General features: G+C 39.6%; 1 protein-coding gene across 1 annotated transcript; it reads left to right on the top strand.

Moving 5' to 3' along the window:
- Positions 1-234: 234 nt before the first annotated feature.
- On the top strand, positions 235-4,594 carry LOC135515307 (fibroblast growth factor 4B-like). The gene is made up of 3 exons (XM_064938994.1): positions 235-665; positions 1,175-1,278; positions 3,682-4,594. The coding sequence occupies exons 1-3, from the start codon at positions 326-328 to the stop codon at positions 3,859-3,861; spliced, it is 624 nt and encodes a 207-aa protein (XP_064795066.1). The 5' UTR covers positions 235-325; the 3' UTR covers positions 3,862-4,594.
- Positions 4,595-18,003: the final 13,409 nt, after the last annotated feature.

Raw genomic sequence — 18,003 nt, forward strand, 5'->3', positions numbered from 1 at the left:
GTCATATAAGGATACGAGTGCCTGGCAAGGTGACATAGGTTTTTGGTGAGTGGTATTCTCCACAGCCAGCGTTGCCTATCGAGAGAGGCGCCAGCGTTGCCTATCGACAGAGGCGCGGAGCTGCAAAAGATGATCATCACCACCACCTCAAGCTCTGTCACGCTCTCTCCCTTTTCTACTCCTCTTTCGGGCTGTCATTTCATGCCAGAAGACCTTATCTGCCTTCCAAAAATAAGCCTTTACCACCATGCCGAAGGAAGAAAAACAAGAAGACAGGTATTTTTAGGGCCATTAACTTTGACCACGTGCCCCGAAGGTAAACTGGATGGCCATTGCGCAAAGGTTCTTCATCGGTATGTGCAACGAGGCCAGCACGCACTCGACGTTGACAGCAATTGTTCTCTTGGGGTCTCTATTGGGGATTGTGTCATCATATCCGATTCCAAGCAGGACTAATGCAACTTTATTGGAGCAAAGGTGGGAGACCCTCTTTTCCCGCTCTGTTCTGGGAATCTCTGGGGCGAAATCGGACATGAACTGGGAGAGTGACTATTTGATGGGCATCAAGAGAGTGCGGCGACTTTACTGCAACGTGGGCATTGGATTTCACCTGCAGATCCTCCCTGACGGCAGGATAAACGGTGTACATAATGAGAACCAGTACAGTGAGTCGCATCCTGAAATGTAATTCCATAGAGAACATATAATATGAGCGGTCCCAAGTAAAGGCGACTTGAGAGCTCCTTGTCGGTCTTGCATGATATTTAATCATTGGGGTCGGCAACATTGAATGTCTCTCAAAGCAAAGACAAATCTATTAAAAAACCTTGTATCATTCAGTGCTAAATATCTTCCCAGACCAAAACATGACATGAATGCTTGGACCAATATAGACGCCAACTTATTTTTACACTGGCTCCTTCTGTGGCCCAGAAGAGGATTGCCTTGCACGTCAGAAAGTACAGTTATGATAGATATTCATTTGGGCAATAGGGAATGAAGAGCATTGCTCCCCAAATGATACAGAACAAAGACGATGCATGCAGAGTAGCCACCTACAAGGTTACACCCACCGCTGCATCATGCACGTCTTTGTTCCCCCATAGTCAAACGCATTGATACACTGTCAATTTGACAAGGTTCCTCTGTATAACACCATGCTTTGTTTGACTAGGTCTAATAGAGATCTCTACGGTGGAGAGAGGAGTGATAAGTATGTATGGGGTGAGAAGTGAGCTGTTTGTCGCAATGAACAGCAGAGGAAGGTTGTATGGAACGGTAGGTGTGCGCAATTGTATTTCCCTATTTTGCTGGCATGCTATTTCTAAGAGGGATGGAGAAAAACGCAATGTGTTTGAGATTAGCTAACTTCTTTGTGAATATGTTATTACCAATTATATATTTTTTAGAATTTGTTTTGTTAAGTAGACCCTTTGCATTATTTTGTTCTCTGTGAATCAAATATTACCTCACTGATGGGAGCGTTCATGAGGCACGGAATGATTCCATTGTAAATTATTCATAATTTCCAATTTCCCAGGTTATAACTTGTTTCAGTATGGTCTTTCTGTAGCTTGTGTAGCATAATGGAAATGGTGTTTGTAAAGGATAACAAAAATGTAATTCTTATTGAAATATGATCTGTTGAATAAGACGATATAAACGATGCCTATTGAACTCGTTAGTTAACACTAGCCTAATCGTATATCAATCATCTGATTGCTTTTCTGAGAGTTGAATGTCTGAAGCTATTTATTGAAGGAATCAATCAATGTTCAAGGTAGGAATACTAATCTAAAGAGAAGGTGCTTTAGCATTGATTATATTAAGATTGATATTATGGCCCAATGTTAAATTAAAATATTGCACCATATTGCACGTCTAGTGTTGGCGTACTGCTGTAAATTGGTCTGAATTGGCAAACATTTGGCTCTGACATTTTAGCCTATAAAACTGCACCCTGCTTTTGGCTTGCAGTCAAAGATGTTTAGTATGAAGATACAATAAAACTTCAATAAAATGCGGTCTCAAATAGCCGCCTGTTTCTTTTAATAGCCGGGCATCGTCACACATTTCAGCAAATAAACGCCTGTTTCGAATAAACGATGGGTCTAAATGCATTGTTTATACGTGAACTTCAGTGCATATGGTAAAGATTGCGCAATAAGGTACAGGAGAGCAACATTATTGCCATGGATGAGACTGCAGTGTGGTTTGACATGGTCGCCTCAATTACAGTGGATACAAAGAGTGAGAGAATGATGCTGAAGCTGAAATTGTGGTGTGTGATAGGGAGCCTAGTCATTGCAAGTCTGATCTGCAGTGGATGTCTTATTAAAATGTTTATACTGGTCATACTGGTCACAAAGTGTGGTAGTCTTTTCAACATGTTATTGAGCAATAGATGCCTTGCTCAAATGGAAGCCTCCAATTCAAACTCCCATTAGACAGATCTGCAAGTGTTATAATGTAAGCGCCAGTTGCGTTTGGTGACTGAAGCAAATAAACCGCGCTGGCAATTATTTTAAGTTGTACAGTATGTAGAAACTGCATCTCCAATAGAAATCCCCTATCTCGCTTGTAGGTAATGTCATGGCAACGTTGGCTAGCTGAACTCATGCGCAGAAACGCGTCATCGGTACAATGGTCGTTTGGCGCCGAACTGCGCATGTGCAGGCCACTAATCAAAGGCACTCCTTTGACATAAAGTTGTTTTTTGACGAAAATTAAAACATGTAAGTGTCAATCTAGGTTGTGGCTTTTAGATTTCGAGAAAATTAACAACTAAGGAATAATTTTTTCACTTCCCTCATTGACTTCTCAAGTGTTTTCGGAAGTCTCGCGATGTTGGGCCTCTGGGTTGATAAACTGGGACTGAACAGAGTAGTGTTTAGCTGCAGTAAACATCCAAATCTATTGCCGTGGAGGAGATCTACAACTTGCTGAAATGTATTTAATGTGTTCAGCTTGACAAGACACTGTAAATCAGCAGGCAATGATTCATCGTGACGTTGATGAACAAGGAGTGTCAGAACTCTTTTTAACCACGTTGAGTCCAGTCCTCTGTTTCCTCTGTATTTGGATTACTCTTGAAATTGTTTATTGTCTGTATGTTTATGTTAGATCGGCAGAAAACCCAATACTTGAATCATGAAAAATTATCTAAAAAAAGATTACTATAGAACTTGGAAATTATTGAATATGAATGACTGCGTTACAACAGAAATTTAGAGCATGTGGTTTTAGAAGTTTGAAGTGGTCATTTAAAGCCAGCATGCAGTCTTTTTAATTAACATTTTTTATCCTCACTGTATGTCTATTTCATGGAAAATAACTCCAATTTTATTTTTATAATTTATTTCACTGCACCTCCTTTTGCCATTGAAATTATGTCTGATCATGTATGCGGGTTGATAGAAATGTACATATATTTACATATACATCATCAATCATCTAGACTATAAAGCCTAACCCGCTTACCCCTTCACAGTTGGAGGATACATATGCAAATAAAAGATGACCAGTCATTGGTCAGAATAACCAGATCAAATTATGATGTCATGCTGTAGGCCAAAAACTCCATCCCACCTTAACAGGCTGAAATTCCAGGCATTTTTCCCCAAATGTTTTTATGCTAAAAAGCTTTTTTGTTGACCTTGTCTCTCCATTTGCCATTTTTAGAAATTCTTCCGGGATGAGTGCAAGTTCAAGGAGACCTTGCTGCCAAACAACTACAATGCCTATGAGTCTTCGGTTTACAAGGGCTCCTACATCGCCCTCAGCAAACATGGCCGCGCAAAGAGAGGCAACAAGGCCACCACCGCCATGACTGTCACACACTTCCTCCCTCGATTATCATGATCAAAGCTGGCAATAACTCACTAATTTGCACATGTGGAGGTTCTCCAAGGTAATATAGAATTACACAATATAAATATATACCATTACAAAAGGATTGCAAAAAACTACACAAGTATTTATTATCTTTATATATGTATATTTGGATAGCTACCTTTGTATTAGAACTTATGGATATGCCATTATTTGCTGCTTATCATTATCGATTGAGGAGTGTATTCACACCTTTTCTGGAAGTACATACTGGTCGTAACGGGAGTAAATCAAGATAGTTGCTTAGCCAAACTCCATAACAAACAGATTTTTGACATTATAACGCTTGCATAGCTGTCGAATGGGAGCTTGAATCGGAGCTTCCTGGGCGTTCTCTAACTCACAGATACTGGGGCAGCTTCACCCTGTCTTTGGGGTGGATGACTAATATCCTTAGGTTTTAGGAGGGAAATGGATACTTTTTATTACCTCAGAGAACCACTTGACTGGATAAAGAGATGCATGGAGTTACTGTATGCTCAAAGTAATACCTGTTTAGTCTATCCTTTCTCTGAGACCTTTGAGCACTTGCTGGTTCACTCCCCTGTGTTCAAGATTGCTATTTTTTTTTTAGCAAAAAGGGGATTTGAGAACGAGACTACTTAAATGCACTTCCCTTGCTGAACGATGTGAAGGTGCCTTGATGTTCCCACTTGTGGCCCTCTTAAACTTGCATGTAAGAGACACCCGCTGTAGTCAGAAATAGGGCTGACACTCTGAGGAGGGCCTCAGGGGGGGGGGGGGGGGCAGGTCTATCTCTGGTTTATTTTCTTTTTCTGTAATTAGATTGATTAAGTAATATACACTCTGGTACACAGAGAGAAGACTAGAGGAGAACTTCCATGAGTGTGGGGAGGTAGAGAAACTCAGTTGCCCACCCACAGTAGAAGTTTATGTGAGACTCTAGTCTCTCCACAAGGTCATTTAAACATGGTGGGGCAGTTATGTGTTACAGACTGGATTCAAACCTCCTTTGTCTCAGAGCTCCTTTGCGTCATGGCTTGAAATGAACTGAAAAAGGGACTGGCATAAGAACGCACAATAAAACATGTATCTGCTCACAAACTGGGACACTGCTGAAATGCCCAAAAGCTTTAGCGTTTGGCTTTGGGTGAGTGTGTGAAATGTAAAATTGCAAGCTTTTGTGCATCGCCATACATAAAGATGTCTATTAAACCAATGAAAAATTATGTAAATATTGACAAATGTGAATCAGAAAAAAGAACCAGGAACAAGTTGCGTAGTTCAGGTTGCACAGTGACCATCCATGATGGTGCCTGATGTCTTTTTTGTTGTTGAGAATCGTTCCCATACATGATTATTTATTTAGTTGTTTAAGTGTGTTTGGTGAAATCCCATAGACCCCTCCCAGATCAGTGTGCGCTGCAGCAGCACTGCAGTGGCAGAAAGTTGTTGGAAGCGGTAGTTTGATGGTTTTGAATGTAATTACGGGAGGCTCAGTTCCTGGAATCAATGTGTAGCACTGGACTGAAGGACAGTGCAGTGCGTCATAGTGTTCTTTCCTCTGCTGCTGGTTACTTGAAAACTGAGGCTTCTCATTCTGCCCACCCCAAGTCACCCTCTGGGAATGTTCTCTTTGGTGGAGCTGAGGAGGAGCAGGACTATTTTAACCTAGAAAAGACTTATGGGATGCGGCCTGCTGTCGCTGTTTGTTGAATCCCCTGCAAGAATGTGTCTCATCCAGGAGGATTGGCTGCTCCCCACATACTCCCCTTTAACCAGTACCACCCCGGTCGTCAGATACCCCTGTGAAAACCCATGGGGCTGGAGGGACCTTGGGATTCCAGCAGTAACCCAGGAGCTTCTTCTCCTGCTTTAGTCCTTTTTTAGTTCACAGTCCAAGTCATGGACCAGTGTTGACCCTGACTCTGTGTCCAGGGGGGTCTGCTATTTGAGTCACCCCCCCCCCCTGTCCCCCCCACTCCCATCAAATCAATGTTTGTCTCTATTTGATAGTGTTATCTCTCTATTTGATTAATTTGCAATGAATTTGATGTAAAGCTAGTTGATTGGTTTTAAAGGGACATACAGGGCTGTGCTGGGTTGATTATTTATTTATGGAATTCCTTATGCACTGTTTGAATGGTCTCCATAGAAAGACCATCAGTGGCCTCCAAGACTTCCATCTTGTCCTTAATTGCCCTTATAAACGTGGCTTTAAAGCTACAGTCTGTGATTGGTGCATCCATTTTTGGACTTTAAGTGTAATGTAATGAGCCTTTATAGCCATTTATTCTTAAAGAATATAACTTAGAAATGCCTCATGACCTTAGTTAAACAGTCTTACCCCATCAGAACCCAAAATATAAGCTTGGTTTATTCCACTGTTTGTGAACAATGTAATTGTAAACAAACACTGTGGGTTAAAAATAGGTTAAAACTATAAAAACTAGTGGCTAGGCAGCGTTTTGTTTTTCGAATCATAGACTGTAGCTTAAAAAAAAACTGTCATTGTCACTTTTCATATCTGATTGCCTGGCTGAGAATGCATGTGTCTGAGATCTACAGTTATCTGAGTTACGTCTTTAATTTCTCTTGACGAAGTTCAAACATTTGGTTTGATGCGTCTACCCTGCATTAATGTGAATGCAGATTTCATTTTTTGTTCCTCTCACACCCCTTCCCTCACACACTTGTGCGTAGCCTACATCCAAATACTTCCAGGGAGGGGACCTCTGCAGACTTGATGCAGTACTTGAGACAAAGAGCAAAGTCACTGCAAGTCTCTATCCTCCCAGTTCTCTGTCTCTACAGCAGGCCTTGTGGGCCACTGTGACGTCAACCAACCAACTGCTCTTCAGGAATCCCCTGGCTCTGCCTGAGAACCAAGGCTCTGATGTCAAAAGACTGTGGACAAGAGCTTCCAATCCTATCTAAAACAACCCTTCCCTTACACTTTCGCAATATTAACCGAGAGGTCTTGGAACGGTTATTTAAAGATTTTAGTGGCACATTGGAGTATTGCAAGGGAGTTTCATATTGCAGTATACATGTTAAACAATTTCCACAGTTTACAAGAGTCCGTTGAGGTTATTTTCAGGAGTGATGGAAGCTTTCTCTAAAGGGCAGCACCTACCTGTACACTTACTAGTGGTGTGCAACAGGAATTTACTTTTTTTAGGCTGGATTGTTATGGGCATACAATGAATCTGTCACATGGTATAGTGGCCTGGATCAAATCTCCTTTTCCTAACTTGTTGAAAGGAGAATATATGTACTGGAAGTAAATCCTATTGTTTGTCTATTGGTTAAAGAGTGGTCTCAGAGATCAGACTTAAGACGTATTGCCGCTGTGACTGCATGTGGTATTACATGAAAACATTCTGGGATAGTTATTGACATTGGTAAATGTACAAATGGACAAATTAATCAGATACACTGTTCTGATAAAAGTGAGTCAAATATCTTTTTAATAAGTTCAATGTGAGTTCATTTGAACAGCTTAACCCTCATGTCAACATACCAGGGTGTGAAGTGTGTGTGTGTGTGTGTGTGTGTGTGTGTGTGTGTGTGTGTGTGTGTGTGTGTGTGTGTGTGTGTGTGTGTGTGTGTGTGTGTGTGTGTGTGTGTGTGTGTGTGTGTGTGTGTGTGTGTGAGAGAGAGAGAGAGAGTCTTGCACACCCTCCCTCAAAGTCAACAAGATGTCAAAGGTGCACCTTATCAGAGATCTTGAAAATATTGAAAGTAGTGCTGCTTGTGGAAAGTGAAGGTTTGCCATCTTCAAAGTAACTTATAAAATGGTGTCTTTCCTATGTCTGAGCATGGTAACGGGATAGTGAGGCAACTAAAAGCTGGAAGCCTAAAGATTACAGGTTCATATTCTGTTCCCTATTAGACTTGACCAAAACATATGACCACAATAAATTCTAGTTCTTTTTGAAAATGATTTGTGAAATGTGTCAATGAACTTCAGCAGAGAAGGCATCCTGTTATCATGCTTGATTGGGAGTGTGTCTGCATGTGTTTCCCTTGTGTGTTTCGGGAAAACTTTCTTTCTCTTGGTTTTGTACCCCTGCACTAAGGGGAGTGAGCTTCCACCTATGCCCCTTCTCTCTGTTAACATATACCTCACCTTCTGCCTTAGTTTTAATTTGTTATGACGATTGTAAAATAGTAGACTTCTGCAATCATTTATTTCTGAAAAACTGACAAGGGTACGTAAGAATACTAATATACTGAAAATGTTTTTCCTTTTATTTTTGTACGTATGTGCTGTGCACAGCATTCTACTGTATTCCTGAGATACCAATAAACGTTTGTTTTATACTTGTTGTTCTCTTGGTTTCTTATTGAGCCCGTGGCTGTATCAGTTTGTTAAATGTGACAGAGAATCATGTACACTTGTACACAACTTGATTTTCTCCTAGCACCTCACTCACAAAGATGAGTGAATTACCAAACATATAGTGTGTAATGCACACTGACCAGTGCACTGTGCCCTCTGCAGCCTATTGCAATACTTAAGGTGATCTACTATTTTAAGGTTCAGGGGCACTGCTCTGCAAAATGTGACCCCTGAACCCCCTTATAGAATGTTGACACTTCTCATGTTGAAGCACCAACAACAAAGGCACATCTGCAGTAGTTCTTTCTTTGAAAAGTGTCTAACATGAAATCATCATGTCTGAAGATTAGATTAGATCAAGTTTATTGTCCCACCAGGGGGATTTAATTTAGTCAGGTGCTTAACAAGACCAAGTACATAAAACGTAGAAACAGAATAATAAAATGAATTTGAAAGGGCAATAGGCTACATATATGAAATGAGATAGTTATGACTGGTCATTTTATTTTTATTTGGTCCCACACTAGAAACCCCCTGTGCTGTCCATATTGCGACATAAATTACCTTGTGGTGCCCTCTGCTGGTCAAACTCTGTAATGGTGGAATTGTTTGTGATGGACAGTCGGCACCAACAACCATACTTTATTTAAGGTGGCCACTCATCATCACACAGTGTAATGTTAATTTGGAGCTTATTTAGTCATATTAAGGCATGGATTTATGTTTTTATAATGAAATAGAAAATGTTAGATAGAAATACAGCATAAAATAAGATTTAAAAAAAACTAAAGAATGACACAAACTGAACAACAAAAAAGGACCCTAAGGAAAAGCAAAGCTAAAAAGATGTGTTTTAAGATCTCTTTTAAATATGTCCACCGTTTTACCACCCCTCAGGTTGTCTGGAATGCCTCTCCATGGTTCTTGGTCCTTGGATTTGGGATAGCTTTGGGATAGTTAAAAGGCCAGCACCATTGGACCTGAGGGACCTAACATAAAAGCATGTCTAACGTATTGAGGTGCACAATCATGGATAGATTTAAAAACCAATAGAACCATCTTAAAATGAATTCTTAAACTCACAGGCAGCCAATGCAGAGACCTTAAAACCAGTGTGATGTGTGCTCTCCGTCTGGTCTTGGTCATTACCCGTGCTGAAGCATTCCTTATGCTTTGCAGTTGACCAATGGCTTTCTTGAGTCGACCAGTCTAAAAGTACAAGACAGATTATGATGATGAAACTTAAACATATTCCATATAAAATTAGGCCTACTACAATGTTGGATATGCCAGTATGCCTACATGTTATAGTCCATTTTCTTGCAGTGAGACATTGAATTTAAAACGGGAATGAATGGCAGGCCTACACCCTACAGGGTATCAGAACACATAGAAAGGACAGGTTGGTGATAGGTGCTGGCCAGCAAAAGCAAGCAACAAAGCCAATCCCAATAAAGTCGAAAGAAAGTATTGATTTATTTAAATCTATTCATTTATTGTTATTTCTAGTATTTATATGGATGCTTAACTGTTAAAGAGGAATTCTGAGTTAGCCTTTGATGGGATATAGCTTCCGTTTCCCCAGAAAACCAAATGTGGTTAACCAGATATTATTAAAATGGTTCTATGTATTTATTTTATTATATTTTAGATAAATATTTTAGTACTTAAAGATGAAAAACTGTATTCTTGAGATCCCCATGATGTCACAATAGCAAGCAAATGCAGTTCTGGTTGGAGAAAAAGGTGTACTCTGTTTTGTTTCTGAATCATCTGAATTGACTTGATAGTGACAGTAATTTACAACATAGGGACTTTGTAATTATATAAATTACAATAAATCCCACATTCAGCAATATAATATTTTCATGTGTTATTTTGCTTATGTTTAGAGCTTGCATGAAAGGTATTTCACTGTACTTGTGTATTCTACATTAAAACTTGAAACTGTGTGAGACTGTTGGAAAGGTTAGCAATCACACCAGATGGCATAAAGTTGGCTCAATCAAATAAAATAAAATACATTTTTTATTGGTCACATACACGATGTTAATGCGAGTGTAGCGAAACACTTGTGCTTCTAGTTCCGACCATGCAGTAATAGAATTTGACGCCGGCTACAGTCAAACAAAATTAAATTAAAAGTCAATTCACCATATTCTCTATCATTGACTACTTCAATGTCTAACTTGCTTGCTTATAGGCCTTTGCATGCAATGCCCTGATATATTTAGTGTTCTAATCTCTGTGTTTTTGTCATTTGTTTCAGGCTGTTTTTAAGGACACGTAAATGTGGCTCATATGGCCAACATCCCTCAGTTATTGATGGTGCTGGCTACGCCAGGTTGGATCTGATTGCATATGGATGTCCATTATATTCATCAAATGTTCGGTAAATTAAAATCTCCCCTGTCATGTGGTCCGGGGGCAAGTTCTCCTACAGGAAACTATTCAAGAATTTTAGAATATTCACATGAAAATCTGTTACCAACCGGATGGAAACCAAGCTATAGACACCCTAAAGACTCTGGCAAGTGTGCTAGTCCAGTGTCACTTCGATTATTTCGGCACATCATGGTTAACCAGCAGCCCCAAACATCTAAAGAACAAGCTACCAGCCAAACAAGCTTGTAAGAATTGTACTTAAACTCCCCCCTCATACTCATCCGGAGATTGAGCATTTTGCATCTATATCTCTGTAATGTGTCTGTATCTATGCACACTGAACAAAAATATAAATGCAACATGTAAAATGTTTCATGAAGTGAAATAAAAGATTCCAGACATTTTCCATATGCACAAAAAGCTTATTTCTCTCAAATTTTGTGCACAAATTTGTTTAAATCCCTGTTAGTGAGCATTTCTCTTTTGCCAAGATAATCTATCCACCTGACATATCCACCCATCTGTGACATATCAAGAAGCTGATTAAACAGCATGATCATTACACAGGTGCACCTTGTGCTGGGGACAATAACATGTGCAGTTTTATCATACAACACAATGCCACAGATGCCTCAAGTTTTGAGAGATTGTGCAATTGGCATGCTGACTGCAGGAATGTCCACCAGAGCTGTTGCCAGAATTGAATATTTATTTCTCTACCATAAGCCGCCTCTAAAGTCATTTTAAAGAATTTGGCAGTATGTCCAACCGGCCTAACAACCGCAGACCACGTGTATGGCGTTGTGTGGGCGAACGGTTTTCTGATGTCAGTGTTGTGAACAGAGTGCCCCATGGTGGTGGTGGGGTTATGGTATGGGCTGCAAACAAGCTGCAAACAACGAACACAATTCCATTTAATCGATGGCAATTTGAATGCACAAAAATACTGTGATGAGATCCTGTGACCAACAGATGCATATCTGTAGTCCCAGTCATGTGAAATCCAGAAGGTCTAATTAATTTATTTAAATATATGATTTCCTCATATGTAACTAATGAAATTGCATTTATATATTTTACCCCCAGTCTTGTCCCATCTCTGCAACTTCCATATAGACATGGGAGGGGCAAAGGTCAAGAGCTGTGCATCCTCCGAAACGCAACCCAGCCAAGCCGCACTGCCCACTTAACCCGGAAGCAATCCGCACCAATGTGTCAGAGGAAACACCGTACACCTGTCAACTGTGGCAGTGTGCATGTGAACTCGTCTGTGGTGGTCGGCGAACCCTCAACCTTCTGGCCCATAGCCCTCTGTGGCATCGACTGTGCCACAAAAGCATGCTGAAGTGGCAAAGTTGATATCCACGTTTATAAACACTGAGTCGCTACAGTTATTGTAATTTGTGGTTGTAAACATTATTTTTAGGTAATTCTATGAGGGGGAGGGTGTTCAATTTATTTAAAAGTATAAGAGGAGGGTCATGTGGAAATATTTGTAACTTTGCATTTGCATTTTTTATGACACCTTGAGTTGGACCAGCCCCTCCCCCCTAGTATATTTCGATCTGTCCTTTAAGGAGCCTAACGTTACCATTACTCCTTAAAGTCCAACAACCTTATGTTATTTTTAGCAATAGACTGGCTCTGGCAGCCCAAAACAGCCGAATACTCCATCTAAACATGAATCGATTTTCAATTGCAATATGTTTCTCCCCTTGTTCATTCAATATAATCTATCAATGGTTAAGCTGACCTCATGATGCTGGTTGAGAGAATGCCAAGCGTGTGCAAAGCTGTTATCAAGGTGAAGGGTGGCTACTTTGAAGAATCAAAAACATGTATTTTTTTGTACATTTTTTTGGTTACTACATGATTCCATATGTGTTATTTCATAGTTTTGATGTCTTCACTATTATTATCCAATGTAGAAAATAGTAAAATAAAGAAAAAACCTTGAATGAGTAGGTGTGTCCAAAGTTTTGACTGGTACTGTATATAATTACCTAATTAATACCTCTGGTCCCTGCACTGGTGAAGTGTTACATGAGTACAAATCACTTGATGAATACAATTACTATGTGTGTGGTCATCTAAAGAGCGTCAGGCCATGACTTATCTGAAGAAAGCCCAGTCATATTTGTGGCAGCCACAGTGGATCCAGGCCAGAGAGTCAGTGAACTGCAATACAAACCTTGGTTGTGTCGAGACACAAATAATGGCTATGCAGTGGCACTGCACTTGTGCTGCAGGTACATAGCTGCTGTTTTGTTTGCTGTTGAGGAGTGCACACAAGCCACTGCTAATAGAGAGCTCTTATGCACTGATGTTAATTGTATGTGGAAAGGTTATCAGAAGAGAAATGTAACAAGCCATGTAGCAGAAAACCTAGACATGGATAGGTCACCTGCAAATGTAGGAAATGGCAAAATCCACCAGGCCTCTCCAATGAGGAAAAGCAGGATGCTCTTGCTCAGCTACATCAGATTAGTCAGGAGTGAGGGTGATACAGACAAGGTCTCTGATAAGGGAATTTATATGTTTAACTTCTTGAGTGTAGGGGGCAGGATTTTCGTTTTTGGGTATAAAAAAAACGTACCCATTTGAAACTGCCTATTTCTCATGCCCAGACACTAGAATATGCATATAATTGTCAGATTAGGATAGAAAACACTCTAAAGTTTCCCAAACTGTCAAAATATTGTCTGTGAGTATAACAGAACTGATATTGCAGGCGAAAACCTGAGGAAAATCAAACCAGGAAGTGCTGTTTTTCCTGAAAGCTCTCCGTTCCATTGGATGCCTTGCCAACATTTAAAGGGATATCAACCAGATTCCTTTTCCTATGGCTTCCTCAAGGTGTCAACAGTCTTTAGACATAGTTTCAGGCTGTTATTTTGAAAAATTAGCAAGAAAGATAACATCGCGTCAGTGGATAGCTGGGTGTTCGCAGAGTTTTGCTTGCGCAACAGAGTGGGGCAGCCATTGTCTCTCCCTCTCCTATTGAAAAAGCGACAGTCCCGGTTGACATATTATCGATTATATATTTTAAAAACAACCTGAGGATTGATTATAAAAAACGTTTGACATGTTACTGTGGACATTACGGATACTATTTGGAATTTTCGTCTGCGATGTCGTGACCACTCGAGCCTGTGGATTTCTGAACATAATGCGCCAAACAAATGGAGGTATTTTGGATATAAAATCATCTTTATTGAAGAAAAGGAACATTTATTGTGTAACTGTGCAAACATCTGAAGATCATCAAAGTTAAGCGATTTAATCTATTGCTTTTCTGACTTTCGTGACCAATCTACTTGGCTGCTAGGTGTTTGTAATATTTTGTCTACTGAGAGAGATGTTTTTACATAAACACTTGTTATGCTTTAGCCGAAAAGCTGTATTGAAATCTGACATGCCAGGTGGATTAACAACAAACTAAGCTGTGTTTTGCTATATTGCACTTGTGATTTCATGAAAATTAAATATTTTTAGTAATTTAATTCGAATTTGGTGCGCTGCAATTCAGCGGGTGTTGATGAAAATGATCCCGCTAATGGGAAGGGTGCGTCAAGAAGTTAAGGTAATGACTAAAGAAATCCACCCTGAAACTTAATTATTAGATTATGTAACACGTATAATGAATAAATAGAGTGATAAACTTAATTCCATTAAGGTTTGGTCAAGACAAGTAAGGGACAGAAATGTGTGTGTGTGTGTGACTAAGAAAATACAGAGGACAATTAAACTATACATGACCTGACCTGGTTGGAACTCTAAAAAACTTATGACAGGAAAGGGAGGTCCTGTCAAGGTCCCTCTAATCTCAGGAGGATGGAACTGCCAGCCTGGTAGTGATAAATGAGGAATGAGAACTGTGGGGAAAGATACATCCCACCTACTGTTTATGTGTCTGTGTGTGCGTGTAAGTAGGTAGGGGGGTGGAAGTTATAAAATTACATGTCTTTGCATTTTTTGACTTTAGAACATTCTCGTGAATAAAGAACCAACCTTTTGCATAAGCTGAGTCTTTGCCTAATTATTATTAAACCCAGGGTCTTACAAACCTTGGGGATTGGTCAAAGCTTAAATAATTGTTTAGTTATCATCATTGGGATTGAAAATTCTCGTGACAGCTTGGTCCTTCGAGCCGGATCTCAATACCTGCTTCTGTCGGTCCATGGAGACACTGAAATCATGCACGGGCAGATGAAATATCCCTAAATTAAAGACCTGGCCCCATTTGGAGGGTTCTTTACAGACCGGTGGCAAACTGGTATACAACAGAAATGGTGACGAGATCCAACCAACATTGAAATGTCAGCTGCAAAAAAGTAAGGTCAGTGCTCTTTATTCACGGATTCAGGGGATAATATCTGTATGATTAAATAATGTAAAGGATTTTAATGTACTCTGGGTGTTAGACACTGAAATATCCAAAGGGGTTTATGTCTGGTGATCTGTCTTTAGAATTTTGAGTGGAGAAAAATGTTTTAAAGGGAACCAAGTATTCTGTGCAAATGGAAGGCAGGAATTGGACATAGATCAAAATCGAACATAAGAGTTCTGGGAGGGAGGTCCGTAATAACCCTTGGCATCTGTAGCTAATATTGAGACCTAAGAGGAAAACTGATCAAAATATATATTAGGCTGCAAACGTAAGAGTTCTGGTGAACGTAAGAGTTCTGGTGGGGATAGTCGAGATCTACCCGGAGGGGTGCAAAAGAGGTCTCATTATTCCATGAAAGGAGGTACACACACATAGAGAGAATACACATTGGGAAATAACTCTAGTAATTGAGTGAGAAAATAAAAAGCACACACATAGACAGTTTTCAACGCAGATAAGAAGATAGTTACTTGCGTCTAAAATAGATATATTAACTAGTCAAAAGTCATAAGAAATAACGGTAAAATAGGATGTTAACCAGGACCTTACAACCCCTGGGAAATAGTTTATTGAACGTACGAGTTCTGGTGTTGTATACGTGTGAGACCTAATAATTTATCAAAAGTCATGAAAATTATTATTCTAAGATGCTAGAGGAAATTAACGGGAGGTATTTATAATCATAGAAAGTAAAAGCACACACATAGATTAAGGGTAATAACAGATTATAAAAACACACACATAGATTTTCCAGAATAACAACAATAGTAATTGAATAAACGTGGGTGCTAAATCCTCTAAGGTGATTCCGGAATTAACCGGAGATGAGAGATTTATGGAGGCCAAAGATAAAATAAACATTTATTTTGGCCCGAAATGGAGAAAGAAGTACGAATTTGATGGATGTTTAAATATAGAAAAACTAGAAGTAATGATCAAACAGATACATAAGGTATGTGGGGACCGGACAGAGAAGCAACAGGCAGAAGGGCTTGACACCGCTAGGGTGTGGCTGACTGAAGCCCGGAAAAGAAGTGTAGAGAAAGAGAGAGAGAAAGTTTCAAGAAGGATATCAGCAGGGGAAAATGATGTGCATGTGAGACCTAATAATCAAAAGTCACAATAGTAATTATTCCTAAATTCTGAGGAGATAGAGAGAGTGACGAAGTTAGAAACGAAAGAACGGAATAGTAACTATCGGGGTAATTGTAGATAAGCATAAAGGAGGCTTTAAGGGAAAGGGACCTAAGAGAGAAGGGTAAAAATGGACAGGATCAGACGATAGGAAGTGTTTCAATTGCGATAAGACAGGACATTTCGCCCAGGAGTGTAAGGCTCCCTGTAAACATTGTGACCGAGTAGGACACAACCACCGAAACTGCAAAGGTAAGGGGAAGGACAGGTGCGACAATCGGGAGAGAAAGAGAGAGACAGAGACAACAAGAGCGAGAGTAATGAGAATCATCGCCGGAGTAACACTTGGACCGTTAAATTAGGGCTATTTTCTGGGAATTGTCTCGGTATTACGTACCTGATTGTACAACTATAGACAATTATAAATAGGGTTATTTATGTGGAGTCTTCGTCATTTAAATAGATTTGGTGATTCCGTGGTAGAATTCTCGCCTGCCATTTGGGAGCCTCGGGTTTGTATCCCGGTCTATGCACCAATGGGCTATAATCTGGGTTTCTGATTGTAATTCAACTATTGGTATATTTTGCCTGGAAAGATACGGTCGTTAGTGTTTGTTTAAGATATAAACTGAATGTATTAATAGCTTGTTTAGGTTAGATTGAAAGACTAATTCATTCAAAATAATAGCGAGGCCATTTCGATGTAATACGTTGTATGTTGCCTAAATGTTCTGCTGGAATAACGTATTGAGAATAGGAGTCGTATTTAAATAACTGAATCAAAGAAGAGACAGTTGCCTAAATCTAATGAATTATAATAATAGCGGAGAGGTAATTGCAATAGAGTTGTGCCCACTGAAATGTGTTTTTATTCTTATGGATTGACTGATGTATTTTTATTTTTAAAGTCTTGGACATTTCATAAGTGGGAAGCTGAAAGAGAAGGGAAAGTTGTGAAGTTTGGTTTTAATCTTACGATTGAGCTAAGGCAGAACGTTGTTTGAGTCGGGGTTATATTTTTGCCTGGCTATATTTTTGCCTGGCTATATTTGGCTGTAAGGGATTCAGGTCTGAATAGTTGAATCGTAAAAGTTTTGTGATAGTTTCTAATTATTGTTTCTTGGTTTTATTGTTTAGGTAACACCAGTGAATTTGAGAAGGAAGTTAATGTATACTAACATTATAATCTGTTTCCATTACATGGACCAATGTCTGGTCATTAACTTCTTGGTGACTGGGGGGCAGTATTGAGTAGCTTGGATGAATAAGGTGCCTGAATAAGGTGCCCAGAGTAAACTGCCTGCTGCTCTGTCCCAGATGCTAATATATGCATATTATTAGTAGTATTGGATAGAAAACACTCTGACGTTTCTAAAATTGTTTGAATGATGTCTGTGAGTATAACACAACTCATATGGCAGGTGAAAACCTGAGACAAATCCAACCAGGAAGTGTAGTTTAATTTAAATGTCTGCCTATCCAATATGCTGTGTCTACGGGGGGCAGATTGCACTTCCCAAGGCTTCCAGCAGATGTCAACATTCGTTAGAAAGTTGTTTGAGGCTTCTATTGTGGAAGAGAGTCGAATAAGAGCTGTTTCAACAAGTGGACTAGGCTGTGGCCAATCAGTTGTTTACTACGCGGGCGCGCCATGCCTTCTTTTTCCTCTGTAATGAATACGCTATTGTCTGGTTGGAATATTACTGAAGATTTATTATAAAAATACCCTAAGTATTGATTGTAAACATCATTTGACATGTTTCTACAAACTGTAATGGAACTCTTTTGACTTTTCGTCTGGATTTTGCATTCGCGCATTGTGCCTTTAGTGAATAGTGAACTAAACGAGCAAACAAAATTGAAGTTTTTGGATATAAATATGGACGTTATCGAACAA

Source organism: Oncorhynchus masou, chromosome 27 (genome assembly GCF_036934945.1).
Source record: "Oncorhynchus masou masou isolate Uvic2021 chromosome 27, UVic_Omas_1.1, whole genome shotgun sequence".
Taxonomy (NCBI): domain Eukaryota; kingdom Metazoa; phylum Chordata; class Actinopteri; order Salmoniformes; family Salmonidae; genus Oncorhynchus; species Oncorhynchus masou.